The 19,799-nt window shown below is 39.2% G+C and overlaps 1 protein-coding gene and 1 non-coding gene across 2 annotated transcripts; both read left to right on the top strand.

Annotated features, from left to right (window-relative positions):
* The first annotated feature begins 934 nt into the window (after positions 1–934).
* On the top strand, positions 935–1,040 carry LOC140857620 (small nucleolar RNA R71). The gene has a single exon (XR_012141112.1). It is a non-coding gene; the product is annotated as a small nucleolar RNA R71 (small nucleolar RNA).
* A 5,058-nt stretch (positions 1,041–6,098) lies between these two features.
* LOC105060810 (putative disease resistance protein At3g14460) lies at positions 6,099–18,876 on the top strand. The gene is given in 8 exon segments (XM_073256886.1): positions 6,099–10,366; positions 10,369–10,436; positions 10,560–11,052; positions 11,193–11,395; positions 15,374–15,505; positions 15,596–15,650; positions 15,846–15,889; positions 18,576–18,876. Coding segments are annotated over 4 exon segments (4,638 nt in total). The 5' UTR covers positions 6,099–6,432; the 3' UTR covers positions 11,336–11,395; positions 15,374–15,505; positions 15,596–15,650; positions 15,846–15,889; positions 18,576–18,876.
* The last annotated feature ends 923 nt before the right edge of the window (positions 18,877–19,799 follow it).

Below are 19,799 nucleotides of genomic sequence, written 5' to 3'. Positions count from 1 at the left end.
TCGGTTAGAGGTTTAGGGTCAGTCTCATTGGTTTTACTAGTGTGTTCAATGACCTTCCCACTTCTCAGAGTCATGATTGATTTGGCATGTTCAGAAAAAGCTTCTGGGGTATTATAACTCTCAATCACAAATTGTCCTCTTGGGTTGCTCTCGGATTGGCTAGGTAATTTTCCTTCTTCCCTCCTACTGAATGCAGTCGCTAGTTGACCTATTTGGATCTCTAGCTTAGCAATGGATTGTATGTGGGAGTTAAGGATCTGAGTGTTGACTTCTAATCGTTCTAGTGCTTTTAGAACTTTTTCCTCAAAAGCTGAGCTGTAACCAGTAGTAGATGGTTGAGGAGCATTTTAAAATTGATGGTATGATCCATGCCTATATGTTAGGTCTTGATATTGAGGTCGAGGTGTGGCAGAACCAACCACTGGTTGTGGCCTCCAGGAAAAATTTGGATGGTTTCTCCAGCCGGGGTTATAAGTGTTCGAATATGGATCGTTTCCTGGTCTGCGAGCTTGTTGGACTTGCTGAACCTGCTCGTGCACAAACTCAGGAAATTGGGGTGCGGCTGGGCATTCACTAACAAAATGGTTCGGACTTGCACACAATGCACAAACTTCTTGGATTGGATTAGGCGGAATCGGGGATTGTCCAGTGTTTAGAAGACGATCTAATTTTTGGGACAGTTCATTTACCTTTTGATGGATATCTATGGCATTTCCTACTTCATATATTCCACCTCTTTTTGAGTTTAACATGGGTTTATCTCTAATAGAGGCAGACATATGATGTAATAAATTTTCACTTAAAATTTCAAACAGTTGCCATGCCTCATCCTCACTTTTCAGCATAAATATCCCACCGCATGATGCATCGACCATTTATCGATGTCTTTCAGAGAGCCCATCATAAAAATATTGGATTAACTGCCACTTGGGTACAGCATGGTGGGGACATTTTCTAATAAGGTCTTTTAATCTCTCCCATGTTTCATGAAACATTTCTCCATCTAATTAGGAAAAATTAGTTATGGCTTTCCTTATTTGATTAGTTTTTCCTATGGGAAAATATTTCTTGAGAAACTCTCCTTGCAGCTGGTCCCAGGTTGATATAGTCATGGAATCCAAAGTATGTAGCCAGTATTTGGCTTTGTCCTTAAGTGAAAAAGGGAATAATTTCAACCTAAGAGCATCATCGGAGAAGTTGTGAATTTTGACAGTTGAGCATATCTCAAGAAATTCTTCAAGATGTTTATAAGGGTCTTCATTACTAAGTCCATAAAATGAAGGTAACATTTGGATTATACTGGACTTAATTTCATATTGAGTGGCCTCCACAGGGGGCACTTGAATACAAGGAGAGTAGGTATATGTGGAAGGAGTAAAGTACTCCTTCAATTGCTTGGGTGGATCATTCTCCTGATTTCGGTCCATCTTTTTATGTCTGTTAGCTCTAAGGGTTCTTTCTATTTCTGGATCAAAAGGTTGGATTTCTGGTCGTAACGATCTACGGCCAAGCATACACCTTGCAATTATACTGTAGAGCAAACACAATTTTTTTTTTTTTTTATAATATATATTTTTATAATAAAGTGAGAAAAGAATGAAGAAAATCTAAAGAGAAGAACCTAAGAATCTTAAATCTATGAACAGGGAGAAATTAGTTAATGTTTAGATGTTAATTGCAATCAACTTAAACAATCATAGACTCTCTATCCTAAGGTTAACTTAGATCTAGACAGCTCCTAACTTTCAAGACCGCCTTTGAGCACTCCAAGCTCAAGACTGACTAACTGACTCGGCCAGGTAAGCGTAAGATGTGGGAGGTTCCCTGCTCGTTGCTTTCCTTAGACACCAACTAAGTTGGCCAGGTCAGTCAACGGAACCAATTGCAAATCACTTTCTTTAACCACTTGCCTTAGACACCGAGCAATTAACCAATTCGCACTCGGTTCAACTCTCGAGCTTTCTTATCCTATTGAGCTCAAAATTCCTAGGGCTGACGTCTAGTTGATTTTAAATTAAGGTCTAGGTTATGCAAATGCAAGGGAGTGATTTGTGGGCCAAGGAAGGGTGATCAAATCCCCACCTTATCTGGTTAATGGGTTATTGCCCTTAAGATTAATTATGGAGATGCAATGCAAAGAAACAAGGTGTCCAATCAAGTTAGAAATTTTTATATTTGAGGTTACGCTATTTTAGTTAAGTGTTATGAAATGTCAGTAGTTTTTTTTTTATATATATAATTTTATCTTTTTATATATTTTTTTTAATAATTTTTTTTTTAGTTTTGCAAGAAAATAAATTTAAGTGATTAAGTCTAAAAAATAATAAATCACTGGGCTATGAAAAGTAACAAATTATTCTAAGCAGCAAAATTCCTAAGTAGTAAATTAGTTATGCAAGGTAATTCTGTAATTATACAAATAAGATTATCTAGCTAGAAAGCACTGAAAAAAAAAATTTAAAACGAGAAATAAAAACTGAAAAGTATTTTTTTTTAAATTTTTTTTTTTTTTAAAAAAAAAAAAAAAATTTTTTTAAATTTTTTAATTCAACCGTGCCAAGATCCCCGGCAACGGCGCCAAAATTTGATGCGTAGTCGTTGATAGCACCAAAAAAATAACTCTACTCACTACGTAGGTAGGATGAGTTGAGATCGTATCCTCAGGGACCTTGGGCTAAGTTGAGATTGCAAGGTAAAAGAAAGAAGCGTTGTTTTTGATTTAGAAAATAAATTATCTTAAAATTGAGGTAATTAAAAAAAAAAGAGCTCGGGAGTTTTGAATTAATTTGCACTAGCAGAGTTGTATCTCTTTTTTAACTAAATAGATGTGATTAATCTTAGGAAAAATACCTGTCTTTCCTCGGCACGCTCCGTACCCGTAGATCACGGCGTATCTTCGGAAAGTACTAGGTAAACAACTCTTCTTTCCTCGGCACGTCCCGTATCCGTAGATCACGGTGCGTCTCCGGAAAGTAAAAGTTGTTCCTAATATTAATCTAACAAGAAAGCATAAATAAAAGCATATGAAAGGGAGCAAATAAAGAACTCATGATAATTTAAATAAAAAGCATAATCTTTATTGCATATAAAGAAATACAGAAAAGTTTAGAACAATAAACCATCTCTGTGTCGTTACAAAATTTCTTCTCCACTCCCGAGACTGCTAGCCTAGCTGCTCATGAAGTAGTCCCTTTCTATTCCTCTATGCAAGGCTCTAGAAGAATTTCTGGGCTCTCCCTCCAATGAGAGTACAAAAGTCTTTTTATAGGTGTTAGGAGGGAGGAGTTTTACATGATTTTCCGATGTGGGACTAAAAAAATATAAATCTTTCAAAATATTTTTAAATATTATTTTTTTCTTTATTTTGAACTTGTCTGCCATGCGCCCACACCCACGTCAGCATCCGTCCCGTGTCCGCGCCGCGTCCCGCGTCCGCGCCCCGCGTCCACGCCGCGTCCCGCGTGTTCACGCGCGCATGCTGCCCACATTCACGCACCAGCTTCCTTTTGTTTTGAATTTCACTTCAAACCGCGCCCAAAGCTTCACGTGAAACCGCCCAGAGAAAATCAACGTGAACCACCTTTTTACATACCAAAAAGAAACTTTTGTTTCTTTACAATGACATCTGTATCTTTTTGAATTCCTTGCATAGTATCTTCATTTTTTATAATACCGGATGCATCTTTCTTTTATTTTAATTTTATTTTAAGTCTAAATTTCTTCAAACTTGAGTCTTTTTGATCTATGAATCGGACTCTTTGTATCGGCGATCATCTTTCCTGTAAAACATAAAAAGAAGCATCAAATTTTTAATAAATAAAATAAATTAAATATGATTTTCTGCTTTAAATGACTTAAATTATGTGTTTATCAACATGCGGCCTGCACCCACGCTGGCGGCTACAGCCCCACATGTGGCCAGGCCCACGCTGTCAAAGCGGACAATTTCTCGTACAAGAATGGGGCCACACGTGGTTCGTCCAGTTCGTTTCCTAAGCCACCATGATAAAACCTTAAGGCCCTTACAGTGGCGAGATACTATTTGCTTTATGCGTGGCTAATCTCCCGTGCGTGCGGCCAAAGGGGACAATTCCTCCTTAGCGAGGTATTTTTTTCCAAAGGACAAAGCTATGCGACCCCACGCTGGCAACACTGTTCACATTTATGCATGGCTAAATCTCGTGCGGTGCCAAAGCAAACAATACCATTACCTCGGGAAGGAGCTAGATCTGACCTCATGAGGCCGGGATTAACCTGACCCCGACTTCTGGTGGTCATCAAGGTCCCCCTCCAAATAACGAATCAATGATTTAAAAAGCTCCTCCAAACGATGACTATGTTTCGATTCAACGGAACAACCTACGGCAAACAATATATGACTATGACTTCAATCCGATCAAGTGCGTCTACAAAAATCAATTGAATGACTTAGAAAGTTTTTCTCAAGTCTATACATTCGATTATCCTCTACTCGGTTTGCAACTTCCTAACTAACTACTTTATTTAGTCTTGTCGACTTCACTACTTAGTCATTTTTGCAGAAAGATAAGTAAGCAAGCGGAGAAGGAAAGCATGCAAACAAATAAGTCAAAAAAGAGGATAAGTCAGGAAAAGCAACTCGGATCAACGCAATGATGAGCTCTCTTCATTCGATTAAAGCTATGCAATTAGGCTCGAAAGTTGGGGGACAAGTGTTGAAGTAGATCCTCATCACTTAGCTAACCTCACAAAATCATCTGGAGGTCGATCTCATGAAGTCATCCGGAGGCCGACCTCATGAAAATGCTGACCTTACAAGGAGGCCGACCTCACAAAGAGGCCAACCTCACGAAGTCATCCGGAGGTCGTCATATCACAAGGAGGCCAACCTCATGAGGAGGCCGATCTCACGAAATCATCCGGAGGTCGACCTCATGAGGAGACCGACATCATCACAAAGAGACCAACTTCACGAAGTCATCCAGAGGCTGACCTCACGAGGAGGCCAACTTTACAAGGAGGCTGACCTCATGAAGTCATCCGAAGGCCGATCTCACGAGGAGACCAACATCACCACAAGGAGGCCGACCTTACAAAGAGGCCGACCTCATGAAGTCATCAAGAGGCCGACCTCACGAAGAGGCAGACATCATCACTAGGAGGCCGACCTCACAAGGAGACCAACCTCAAGAAGTTATCCGGAGACCGATCTCACGAGGAGGCCGACATCATCACAAGGAGACCGACCTCATCAGAAGTCATTTGGAGGCCGAGGCCAACTTCATCAGGAGATCGAGATCGACCTCATCAGAAGTCATTCTGACTTCTTTTTCGGTGTCTTACTGACCATCCAAACTGACGACTGGATCACACCACTCAATGGGCTCCTTCAACCGACTTTCTGACATGGGCATCATCCGAACAACCGAACGACAGGCGTGGCCATCATGCCATCTTGATAGGTCATATCAGGTCACGTCGCTCAGACGTCATATCCTGACCGACTAGTTGCATACCATGATGGGATCTTACGAGGCCATTAATATGCCGTACGCATGATAAGGCCCGCCGTCATGGCCACTTACATGCCGAATAGAAGACACACCCGCTGTCAGAGCCAGACGCCCACACGGTGCCGTACGGCTGACAGAACATGATTGACATGATCACTTATCCTCTCACCATCCCCTTTGCTTCCTCTATAAATAAAGATAAGCAGGGATCCCTCCAAATATGTTGGCCAACACAGCGCCAAAACTCTACTGCTCTTTTCACTATATTGAGTCACTTTGCTGACTTGATCGTCGGAGGATCTTCGTCGGAGCCATCTCTACGTGGGACTTATTTTACGGATCTCTCTCTTCCGATGCCGAGCGGAGACCACCATCACCGTTCACCGGCAACCCTCCCTCTTGTCTTCGGTCTTGACTGTGTGCACCTTCTCCGACAATGGCACATCATCTTCCAACATCTCATCGGTCCACATCCAAGCGTAGCACCTAGTCGACTTGAGGCCGAGTACCCAAACCGAAGAAAGGCCGCAACACTTCTCTCCGCGGCAAGAATCTCCAAGTTTCCCCTCCCTCTGCTCCGAATTCCACCACCCCGATCTCCGGAGATGGAGAACTCCAGCTTCTTTTCGTGCGAGAAGCTCGACCGTTAGGAATTTTTGCAAGGTTTAGCCGGAGACCGACAGGCCCTTGATTCCCTTCTCCCACCGGAATCGCGGACGAGGAAATAGACTCCGAACTCCCTGTGCACGCGCAATGGACGCGCTAAGAGGCCAAATGGCCGGTCCGGACCAACATCGGGCCGGATCGGACCAAATCAAAAAGGGTTCTCACACGCGTGCGGTCAAAACGGAAACAGGGGCAAGTGATTGTGGTCTCCTTTCGCTGAGAAGGAAAGCCAAAGCGTGTCTAATCAGAGGAAACAGGGAACCGAGGTTGTGCAATGGCGAGCGCTTTCCTCTCTTCCATCCTATCAAAAACCAGCCAAGTATTGGGTTCTGTCCGGAGATGGGCAGCCTCGCCGTCTTCATCATCGGATCCACTCAGCAGTGTCCTGAAAGATCTGAAGAAACTGGAGAGAACATTGATGAGGATCCAGGCAGTGCTCCATGTTGCGGAGGAAAGGGAGATACGAGACGAAGACGTCAAGCTGTGGCTGAAGGAGCTTAAAGAAGTGGCTTATAAAGCAGAAGACGTGCTGGACGAGTACCAGTACGAGGTACTGCGAGCCCAAGTGGAAGGCGGAGCTTCCCGCAAGAGGAAACGAGTGGAAGGGGACGATGAGGATGAGGTAAGTGGTTCTCTTCCCACCATAGAGTTTTCAATTCCTGATGGCATGGGGGATAGAATCAGGGAGATCAAGGAGAGGTTCGATGAGATCTCGGAGGATCGGGAACGCCTCCGATTAAGGGAGGAAGATGGAGAGCGACGGGTCTTCGGAGCTCCGTACCCAGCACCAACCAGTCACATGGTGGATGAATCACGTATTTATGGAAGGGAACATGACAAGAAGACGGTAATTGATCTGCTGCTTTCTGAGGGCGTGGGAAATGGTATCTCTGTCGTTCCGATTGTCGGCAAGGGAGGACTGGGAAAAACCACCATTGCTCAGCTGGTCTACAATGACTCCAAGGTAAAAGAATATTTTGATCTGACTGGATGGGTTTGTGTATCTGATGATTTCAATGTTCCAAGGCTAACAAAGGCCATCATCGAGTCCCTTACTCCAACTGAAACATCCCATAATCTTACAGAACTCAGCCCACTTCAAAATACGCTCAAGGAAAAGGTGAAGGGGAAGAGAGTATTGCTTGTGCTGGACGATGTCTGGAACGAGCAACAAAACCTTTGGGAGTCCTTAAGTATCCCCTTTGTTGGCGAAGAAACAATAAGAATTATCGTGACTTGTAGGAATGAGAAGGTTGCGGAGATGATGCAGACAGAGGATCCTTATCGTCCTGGCTACTTGTCTCCGGAGCAGTCTTGGTCATTATTCAGGCATTCTGCATTTGCTGGTCGAGAATCTGAAGAACAATCACGCTTGGCAGATATCGGTAAGCAAATTGTCGAGAAGTGTTCCGGTTTACCATTGGCTGTAAAGTCTATAGGAAGCCTTCTAAGACATGAGACAGATGAAGATAGTTGGACGGAGGTCTTACAAAGTCACCTATGGGAATTAGACGAGAACAATGAGATTTTGGCATCTCTAAGATTAAGCTACATTTGCATGCCAGCACATCTGAAACCCTGTTTCGTTTACTGTTCCATGTTTCCTAAAGATCATGTGTTTGACAGAGATGTTTTAGTTAGATTATGGATGGCAGAAGGTTACATCCCACCTCGAGGTAGAAAAACAATGGAGGACATCGGAGATGAATGTTTTAATGACTTACTAAGAAGATCGTTATTTGATTCCTATTTTGATTACCGTGGTCGTAGTAGATTTAAGATGCATGATATGATACATGATCTAGCAAAATCAATTGCAGGAAATGAGTGCTATGCAATTGTGGATGTGAAGCTACCCAGTGCCTATGATAAGGTTCGCCATTTATACGTGGATCATACGGTGGAATCAATGAAATTAGTATGCTCGTGTAATCTGAGGGCCTTACGGACCTTGTTGCTATGGCATGGGAATAGAGATCCAGCGGAAAACCATGAAATAATTGAGTTTCCACCGCTACTAAGATGTCTGCAACTTTGTTGCGGAAGGAAACGTGAGATCCCAGATGTACTCAGGAATCTGAAGCACCTACGCTACTTACAAATCAATTCCACATATATTAAGAGGCTTCCTGAATCAGTATGCCTGCTTTACCACCTACAGACATTGATTCTTTATTGTGATGGTCTTGAAAAGGTACCAGATGGCCTAGGTAACCTTATTAACCTACGATACTTTGAGCTATGCTCAGATGCTATTGAAAGGCTCCCTGAATCAGTTTGTCAGCTACGCAACCTGCAGACTCTGGATCTTCATTGGTGCACGCAACTTAAAGAGTTACCCAGTGGCGTAGGAAGCCTTACTAACCTCCGCCACTTGGATAGTATGCGCACTCGAATTTTCTATCAGTTACCAGCCGGAATCGAAAAACTAACAAATCTTCAGAGATTGCGTGGACGTTATGAAGTGCAGGGTGGGATAGGAGTGTTAAAGGACTTGGTGAACCTCCAAGGAGATCTCTGCATCTCAGGGCTCAGGAACTTGGTTAGCATAGAGGATGCGAAGGATGTTGGTCTTAATTATAAGCATAAACTTGATCGGTTGTATCTATTTTGGGATGCCGACTGCAAAAATGATCGCCATTATCAGCGCGATAATATTGGACTCCATCTAAAAGCTTCTCTAGTGGAAAATAAGGATGTCCCAGTCGATGAAAAAAGGGAGGAAGCCCTGCTTGAGTATCTCCAACCTCCTGCCAATCTCAAAAAGTTGCTTATAAATGGGTATGGTGGTTCCAAGTTTCTAGAAGGGGTGGGAAATCCTTTATCCTTTGCATCGCTTAAGGATATTGTTATTGTTGATTGTGAAAAAATAAGGTCCCTTCCTCTCTACGTTCATGACTCTCTTGGAAAATTGGACACATCCATATCAAAATCCATACTTGAGAGCGTGTACATTTCTGGTTGTCGGCAGCTTGAATCCATAGCAGGCCTGCATAATTTCCATGCACTTAAAAATCTGGAGATATACAATTGTCCGCAACTCCAGCTCTTATCAAAGGAAGGACTGCCATCCAAGCTTCAAAAGCTGCATATTGAGGAGTGCCAACGGTTGACATCATTGCTGGAGATGCAAAACCTTACTTCTCTTGGAGCATTAAATATTTATAATTGTCCTCAACTCCGGCTCTTATCAGAGGAAGGACTACCAACCAATCTTCAAGATCTGCATATTGAGGAGTGCCAACAGTTGATATCACTGCCGGGGATGCAAAACCTTACTTCTCTTCGAGAATCAACCATAATAAATTGTCGTCAACTCCGGCTCTTATCAGAGGAAGGACTACCAACCAATCTTAAATATCTGCATATTGAGGAGTGCCAACAGTTGATATCACTGCCGGCGATGCAAAACCTCACTTCTCTTGTAGCATTAACCATAATAAATTGTCCTCAACTCCAGCTCTTATCAGAGGAAGGACTACCAACCAATCTTCGAGATCTGCATATTGAGGAGTGCCAACAGTTGGTATCACTGCCGGGGATGCAAAACCTCACTTCTCTTGTAGTATTAACCATAATAAATGGTCCTCAACTTCGGCTCTTATCAGAGGAAGGACTGCCATCCAAGCTTGAATCACTGTGGATAGAGGACTGCCAGCAGTTGACATCACTATCGGGGATGCAAAACCATACTTCTCTCAGAGCATTAACTATAAAAAATTGTCCACAACTCTGGCTCTTATCAGTGGAAGAACTACCACCCATTCTTCAGTTTCTGCATATTGAGGATTGCCAACAGTTGGTATCACTGCCGGGGATGGAAAACCTCACTTCTCTTGTAGCATTAGCCATAATAAATTGTCTTCAACTCCAGCTCTTATCAGAGGAAGGACTACCAACCAATCTTCAAGATCTGCATATTGAGGAGTGCCACCATTTGATATCATTGCCGGGGATGCAAAACCTCACTTCTCTTGTAGCATTAACCATAATAAATTGTCCTCAACTCCAGCTCTTATCAGAGGAAGGACTGCCATCCAAGCTTGAATCACTGCGTATAGAGGACTGCCAGCAGTTGACATCACTATCGGAGATGCAAAACCTTACTTCTCTTGGAGCATTAACTATAAAAAATTGTCCTAAACTTCAGATCATGGCAGAAGATCAGCTCTCATCTATTCCTAACCATGTGGATATTATTGATTGCCCTGGATTGGAAACTGGTGCCAAATACAAAAAATCAACTGCATTAAGGAACCCCTCCATCCTAAATTTGAAGTGCTCCAATTGATTACTCAGAGAATTACATAATCATACATTCTCTGATTGTTTGTTTTTTATCTTCTGTATGGAACTCATACACCAACAGAGTTCCCTGATTCTCTTTTACTAACGTGCCAGGTCGCTTCAGGCAACAAGCTGAGTATATCGAACACATGGTAGAAGATAATGCATGGGTTTGATTTGACATCCCTTGAGCATCTTTGTTTCACTAATTCTTGGCATTTGATTCTCAAAACATTCATCATAAGCATACTTGAAGAGCTGACAATATGGGGTTGCACACACATCCCACCTATAAGCTGCCTGCCCGCACTTACATCTCTTCAAAACTTGGTTATAAAGGACTGTCTTGGAGTCCAACTCCTACCAGATGAACTGCTTCCATCCATGCTCAAGTCCTTGGTAGTTGATAGTTGTGAGAACCTATGGTCTTTACAGTTGATGCAAGAGAACCGAGATGCACTTGGGGAGCTGCGGATTGTGAATTGCCCTGGGCTCACAATGGTGGAAGGGCTGAATTGCCTTTTCTTCCTCAAATTCTTAACAATAAAACAATGCCCTCAACTCTGGCTTTCACGAGATGATTTGCTGCTATTTCTTCCACATTCAGGCAACTATAATTGTTGATTCTCAGTCTTTTTTTTTTTTTTTTTGTTTACCTTTTAAATGAGTTCTACTTGTACTTTAGCTATTTGCTAAATTAACAATTGTACCAGCACCAACTGCTCTATTTTTTATGCATTTTTGAAGAGGAAGCAGAGAAGAAAGGCACAAATGATGATGGAACCCAGGAGAAACAAGCGATGAGTTGTCTAATGATTGAACATGCTAACAGTGCTGTATCTCCAATAGTTGGTGCCAAAATTGATTGGAACATGGGTCGATTACTCTAGCTTGGGCTTCCTTTTGGTCGCAGCTCGCAATCCTCGGTACATATGAATGCAGAACCATTGGTATGGATCAGCACAGGCCTATTAAATCTATTTTTAATTTTTTTTGTAACTAAGAAAAAAAATTAAGTTTTGTTTTTTTTGTTTTTTTTTTTTTTTTTTGCTTAGATACAAAATGGAACATGTCCTGGCTTGGCACCCATTCATACTGTGCCAGCAGTTGTTTGGCATGAGTATGGGTACTGATATTTAAATCCTTGGTCAATATTAACTAAGTTTGATTGCCATCATCTTCCTTGAACATATAATCTGTTAAATTAAAAAAAATCGATTTCTTGTCCAACTTGATTGTTTATTAGTTAGCATTATCCTGGCATCAATTCTTTTTTTACTTTTTGGGAAATGATTTGGGCATCAATTCCTAAATGATCTTAATGGTAGCACTAGCAAATGGATTGGTTTCGCAGATGGTCCACAGTAATACAGTGGGTTCGGGCAAAAAGCATCTTAGGTATGCCTTTTCCACTGTTGTGGTTGTGTTTTGCTGAGAACTAAGGTTTATAAAAAGGACTTGTAGCTTCTAAATGCTACTTACTATGTTTTACAGCTTGCAAATTGATGGTAACACCAGCAATTTGTTTTTTTAGGTCATGACACACATACAAGGCATGAATGCACCTTGATTTTTATATGCTTATATGAAGGTCCGAAATTTGAAGCATTCTTTTGAACCCATTCATGAGGAACTATTTGTAGTTTAAGCACCAATGGCACCAAATCCAATTTGTCAGTGATAGAATCTACCAATCAGTAATGGGATTCTAAATTATGGGTAGTACATGAGCTTGGCAGGATATGGAGTAACTTCAGAGATGGTCCTAGATTAGAATACTTGATGAATGATGATCCATAAAGCCGACTCTAAATAGTTGTTAAAAGGTTTGATGATTATAATGATCATGACATTTGGATGTCTACAATAATCAATGCTATATGAATCTAAAACCTATCAAAATTTGTTAACAGACATCAACAAGTATGCATTTGCCAAGAGTGGATCTTAGGATTGGTCTTCCAATAACTGACATTTAGGTGTCAACATATCATGTATGTGCATTGATCTTTTCTTTCCTTTTTTCCCAGCATTTTGCACACCAGAATAACTATCAAGAGAGGTGACACTTGTCTTATATTAACTAAACATATGTAAGTGCCAAATCATGCTTCAAGATTCCTTAAACACAGAAAGAACTTAGATTAAAAGAAAAAATCAACATTGATACCAAGGACTACCACCTTCTCAAAAATCTATGAAAAACAAGATAGAAAGGAAGGCATATAAAGCCAACTTTGAATTGGAAAAAGATGCACTGCCAATTACATTCTAGGCAGAATGTCACAGATAATGTTTTCCAATCTTGAGCCCACCCATGGTTCCTACAAATCATTTTGTTCCAGGGAAGATGATTGACTCAAGGATTGGAGTGAACAACAACATTATGTTGCTTCTCTTTTGAACATGGAAGCTGTATACTTACTGGGTCCCATTTTGTAACAATATGCATATTGTGGCTATGACATGATAAGATGAACCACTCATCCTAACTAAGTTATATGCATGCCATAGAGCTACCACCCCAGTTGCATAGCAAATCTCAAGTTGATTTGAGCAATGCATTCTATTTCCAAGAAGAAGTCTCTTTTCTTTTGGAACAATTTTCAAAAACAGGAACCCTTTTTTCAAGGACAGTGGATTTAGCAAGACTTGTCCAACTCACATGGACAAGAGAAAAGAGAAACAACTCACAGCCCTTTTAGCCATCTCATAATTTAGCTTCAACTTGACCTCTCAGTAACTGATGTAATAGGACCTAATGCATTGATAGTACTAATTCTTTTTTCCTGAGTAAAAGAGTACTACTAAATTCTTTTCCACATTTGCTCAGACTATTATATTTTCGGCTTTAGAAATTAACCCAAATTTTTCTACTTGCTATAGCTAAGACATAAGACATGGTCAGAAAAACTTATTTTGATAATATGAGGCAGCCCAGTTTTTTATACATTCTATGATGTTTAAGCATAACACTGGAGACGATCTCCAGAAATAAAGAAGAGGATTTACACATGACATGTGGTCAAATAAAAGGTTGCATAGCCAACTGATTTAGCTAACTGGCCTTTTGATATAGCATTGTCAATTTTTTTTTTATTACTCAACTATCTGATACAATCACTGAAAAAATAGATCATATTTGATCAACAAGGTCATAACCAAGATATGAATTGATGCTTCATGTCTTATACCATAGGGAAACATGTTGACATGGATTCATGTTAAATTGTAGAGCAAGTTGACTTGCATTGCATGAAGTGTTAGGTATGGAGATTTATCAAATGAGAAACATTGAGTATCTATTTAAGCCATGTAGATGCGTGTAACAAAAATTTGAGGATAGCATGGTAATAAGAGGAGGAGGTGAACTTTGAAAGATCAACTACTAATAAAGTTGTATAACCGCATGCTTGCTTGGATGGCATCACCTCTTGCAACTTGGGTTAGAGGTCGAGGGTTCGATTTCAGTTGGAGCCATCCCCAAAGATAGGAGTGGCTATATATTAGGAAAGCTGTGGAGTAGGCCCTCTTAGAATTGAAAAAAATATCAATATATTAGGAAAGATGGGGAGTAGGCCCTCTTAGAATTGAAAAAAAATATCAAATAATGATACCATCTTAGCAAAAATAAATGGAAGGATCCAACGATGTAAAAGATCAAAATGATTGTCTTCTCTTAAAAAAGATAAAATGCATGTATAAGATAGCTTGTGAGGTAAGGCTGAAAACAAATAGGTTAGGATATAGATATATCCATATTTATACTCATATTTTCCGATGAATATGTATACGAATATGGATATTAAATGGATTTCAACGTTAGTATCCATATTTATTTTAAATAGACATGGATGTAGTTTAAAGTTAAGTGTACCTATAGTCATGCTAAATGGATAGGATATATGTCGAATATTATTTGTATTCATATTTTGATATCTTAATATAAATATAAGTGAGATACTATTTTGATATAAATCAAATTTTAACAGAACTTAATGATGAAAAGTAATACTAATTTATATTATCACAAAGGACAGGAATGGAATTCACCTATAGGTTACACACAATTTATAGGTAACAAAGAATTTAAGGCATGATTATTAAACCTACACGAAGACCAACTTTGTTAAGGGTCTAGATCATGAACTATCTATTTTTAAAGAGCTTGTTAGAAAAATTATATACAAATATAGAAAATATGTAGAAGTTATTAATATTGATATTTGAAACAAGAAAGCGTTGAAAATATCATAAAGAATAATATAAAAAATGTATTCATTTTTTTATCAAAGGGAAAAAAATTTATAAAAAATACGCAACTACATCAAATGATACTTAAGGATAAATAAAAAAAACAACTTATATCAAGCAATAATCATGTTGTACATCGGTGGTTGAAGGCTTGCCATTCAAACCACAGAATGTTGGGTTGAATTCTGGGTTATATGATCTATTTCATTATATTTTTTACTAGGTACTTGGATCTAGATTGGAAAAATATTTAAAGTTAGTATCTATAAATGCATATCCAAATTCAGATCCGGATCTGATTAGATATCAAATTTCTAATCTGAATCCAATCTGATTTGGATATGGAAATGGTTGCAGTCAGATTATATCTGACCTATTTTCAGCCTACTCTCAGGCATGTGTGTTTGGGATATTGTTTCTTGAAGATGGATGTCTAATCTCAACACTCTTTTCATGGCTTTCTGGGCAGCCCTTCAGTGCTTCTCCAACCTTTTTTTTTAATAATATTCTCTCTTATTTGAAGTTTTTGATCTAGTTGTTAGAAATTTCTCTAACTGCTTATTTGCAGTAAGAGCATATAATTAGTGAGATACAGAGATAAGCACATTAGTAGAAGGAGAAAGCCGTGAAGGGCTTATACCTATGGTTCTAATTCTACAATCTTACTTTTCCAGCCCACAGACAGCGGTGCTGTATCTCCAATATTTGGTGATGCAACTGATTGCAACATGGGTCAATTCCTATAGCTTGGGCTCCCTTATGGTTGCAGCTCACGATTCCCGATACATAACAATGCAGAACTATTGGTATGAATTGGTGCAGCACTTTAAATCTGTTTTTAATTTTCTAACTAAGACAGAATTTTAAGTTTTTTATTCTTTTTTGCTTTGGTGCAGAATTGAACATGTGTTAGCATGGCATACACACCGTGCCAGTAGCTCTCTAGCAAGAGTAAGGCACCAAAATCTAAATCCTTGGCAACATTAACCAAATTGCTGTCATCTTCCTACAATGTATAATATGTTAAATACAAAAATAGTTTCTTATCCAACTTGATTGTTTATTTATCAGCATTATCTTGGCATTAATTATTTTTTAATTTTTCAAAAAATGATTGTGGCATCAATTCCTAAATGATCTTACCAGGTAGCACCTGTAATGCAGTGGGTTCAGGCCAAAAGCATCGTCGGGTATGATGTCTCAACTATTGTGGTTTTTTGTTGAAAAATAAGATTTATAAAAAAGAGTAGCAGCTTCTGATAGCTACTTGCTGTATTTTGTAGCTTGCAAATTGATGATAATGCAAGCAATCTATTTTTCTAGTCATGACACATATACAAGCATAAGCATAGACCTTGACTTTTACATGCTTATATAAAGGTTTGAAATGTTTAGCATTTTTTTGAATCCATTCATATGGAACCATTAGAAGTTTAAAACACCATAGGCACCTAATCCAATTTGAGCAGCTAATTGTTCATGGTAGGTGACAGAATCTAACAATCAATCATGGGATATGATATTTTGATTTAGCTGAGTTTCACGAGCTTTAAGAACATGGTACAACCATGATAAGGATTCTCAATTATGGGCAATACTTGAGTTTAATTACCAGGATATAGAAAAACTTTGAATAACATTAGAGATCACCCTAAATAAGAATACTTGATGAATAAGGATCCATACCATTGACTCAAAATGGTTGGGAAAAGGTTTGATGATTAGGATGATTATGACATGATCTTGCTAGGTTACATACAATAACCAAAGCTAGAGGAATTTAGAACATGCCAAAATTTGTTAACATGCATCTACAAGTATACATTTGTCAAATGTGGATCTTCAGATTGGTCTTAGGATGACTGACATTTTAGGAATCAACAAGTATACATTATGTCCTTCACCCACATCACTCCCCCCCCCCCCCCCCCCCACAACACCCCAAGCATTAGGATACCTAAATAACCAAGTTTGATCAAGGTGAGACTTCTCTTACATTTATCTTAACTAAACTTATGTAAGTATTGAGCCACTCTTCAAAATTCCTTAAGCATGGAAAGAACTTAGATTAAGAATAGAAAACAAAATTGATACCGAGGACTATTACCCTCTCCAAAATCCATGAAAAATAAAATAGAAAGAGAGATATATGATGCCCACATTGAATTGAAAAAAGATGCAATGTCAATTATATTCTAGACAGAATATCACTAATGAATATTTTCATTCTTTACCCTACCTAGTGATTCCTGCAGATCATTATGTCCTAGGGAGGACATAATGTGATTGTTCTGCTTCTCTTATGAACATGCAAGACATATACTTATGGGGTCCCATTCTGTAGCAAAATTTATATTCTTCATCGAACATATTGAGATGCACCATTCATCATAACATGGTTACATAGATGCCATGAAGCTAGTGCCTCAGTTGAATATCAGATCTCAAGTTGATTGGATGAGGCATTCTATTTGTCAGAACAAGTCCTTTTACGTTCGGAACAACTTATAGAAATAAGATCCCGTTTTTGAAGGACAGGTAGACTTAGAAAGACTTGTCCATTGATGGAAAAGAGATAACTGAACGAACTTATTGCCCTTTTAGCCATTTCATAATTTTATCTTCAACTTGACCTTTAAACATGTTATATAATTGGACCTAACACATCAAGAATACTGCTAATTTTTTTCCCCTAAACAATAGTCTACTGAATTCTCTTATGCACTTGCTCAAACTACTATATTTTCATATTTAGAACTCAATCCAAATCTTTTCTAGTAGCTGTAGCTGAGACACAAGATGTGATCAGAAAAACTTATTTTGATGGTACAAGGATTCAGTTTTTCATATACTATATGATGTTTAAGCAGAACAATGTACAAGCAACCACCAGAAATAAAGATAAGAGGATATAAACATGTGGTCAAATAAAAGGTTGTATATATAGCCAACTGATTTAGCTAACTGGCTATTTGAATAGCATGGTCTCAAATTTTGGTTACCTAAGTATCAGATACAGTGACTTCATTTGATCGGGAGGCTCATAACCAAAATAGGACTTGATGCTTCATGTCCTATACCACAGGACAAAGTGCCAAAGCAAATAAGATGAGCATCTCTTGGGGAAAATATGTTGAAATAAATGGATGTTAAATTGTAGAATAACATGAATTGTGTGCAGTGTTGGATATGTAGATAGGAACATTGTTCAAGTATCTGCATAAATAGTTCCAAGGCGCATAAGAAAAAATTGAAAATAGCATGGTAAGAAGAGGAGCAAAGACAACTTTGAAGGATCAATTATTAAACAATTGTAGTACCAAGCATTTGGCCAGATAGTCGTCTCTTGCCATTTGGGCAAGAAGTCAGGAGTTCAATTCTGATTGGAGTCTGCCCCCAAGGTTGTATAGGGTAGAAAAAGTGAGGATTTAGTTTCTACGAGTCTCAAAAACAAGAAAACACTAAATAGTCATGCCAACTAAGCAAAAATAAATGGAAGGCTCCAATGATGTAAATGATAAAAATGAATGTCTTCTCTCTCAAATATATGTATATATATAAATAAATGTATAAGATACCATCTAAAGTTTGTGCATCCGGGATATTGCTTCTTGACTATGAAATTCTAGTCTCCATACCCTTATCCTGACTTCCTGGGAAGCCCTTCAATGTTTCTCTAGCTGTTTTTTCTTTTCTTTTTCTTCTTGTAAAGTTTTTTGTTGTTTTCTTATGGCTAAAAAGAGAGAATTTCTCTAGCTGCTTATTTTGAGTAGAAGCACATAATTAGTGAGATACAAAGATAATCACATAACTAGAAAGAGAAGCCAAGGAAGGGGTCATACCTATGGTTCTAACTCTGCAGTCTTCCATTTTCAGTGGGCAGACAAAGAGGTTTAGGCAATGTGACAGGCTGTTGCTGTCAATCTAGAATTACCTCCTCAAGAATGGATTTGAAGTGAAGACTTTCTTGGTGCAATGGTGGGAGTTATGCAAGGAATGGTTCACAAATTCATTATAATTGTGTTATTCTTATGTTAGTTGTGTTGGATGTGTGCATGAACTCTTGGAGTTTTTTTTAAGTAAATCCAAATCGCCAGGACTCTATATACTCTATGATTTTCGAAATGTAACTGCTGCGCATTATGATCTTATATATACTAGAGTATGGCATTCATGATGCATTTGGCTTCGCATATGCAGAGACATGAAGCTTTGTAAGTGCACTCCAACTGCGGAGTTTGCAGAACTCCGACCTTTGTTTAGTTGTTGCGAAACATAATATGTCTGTGGCTTCAGTAATGAAATGGAGGTCTCTGAGATGGGAATTATCTATCGTGTTGTAACTGCCTCTACCCAAAACAAAGAAGATTGAAACCTTATATGATCTGCTGCGCTCAGTGCATCCTGAAGGTGTGAGGAACAAAACCATTATGGAGACTCACAGCAGACCAAACATATTCAATGAGGTCTTTTTATCATTTCATTAGCAGTGGTAGTGTTGTTCTCTGCCCATATTATAGTGCCATGTGGGAAGTGAATGCACCTGAAAATCAAAATCATTTGTTGGTTGGCGTTCAAAAATTGATTACATGCAGTAGATGTTCTGATGAGCAAGGGATGGCAGGTTTCTTACTTGTGTTCCCTCTTGTGGTGTAGCCGATGAGTCAATGAGCAATTTGGTCCTGCATTGTTCTTATAGCAAGAGCATTTAGTTTGTGGTCAAGATTTGTCTGTGAAGATTACAGGTCATCCTCGCCTGCTTTTCTTGTGGATGTCATGGGGATCGAAGAGAATCAAAAAAGATGCTTCAGGAGAGGAGGGGATCAATTAGTCTTGACCATTTATTGGAATTCATGGAATGAACAAAAAGTTTCAAGGATTTTCCTGAAGAGAAGCGATCCCGTAACTCAGACGCTCAGGAATGCAGTGGTGGATTTATGGATTGGGCGCTTTATGTTCCCCTTGATCTCAGCAGGGGCGTGATTTGGTGTCAAGAAGGTTCTCCTCTCTGCTTCGGTGCCAGTCCCTTTTCTTCCATGTCTTTCTTGTTTATTTCTTCTGCTTTGTACTCTTTTCCATTTGGCAAACTGGAATATGCAT

This window comes from Elaeis guineensis, chromosome 4, assembly GCF_000442705.2.
Source record: "Elaeis guineensis isolate ETL-2024a chromosome 4, EG11, whole genome shotgun sequence".
Classification (NCBI taxonomy): domain Eukaryota; kingdom Viridiplantae; phylum Streptophyta; class Magnoliopsida; order Arecales; family Arecaceae; genus Elaeis; species Elaeis guineensis.
This window is presented reverse-complemented; position numbering and strand designations above follow the sequence as displayed.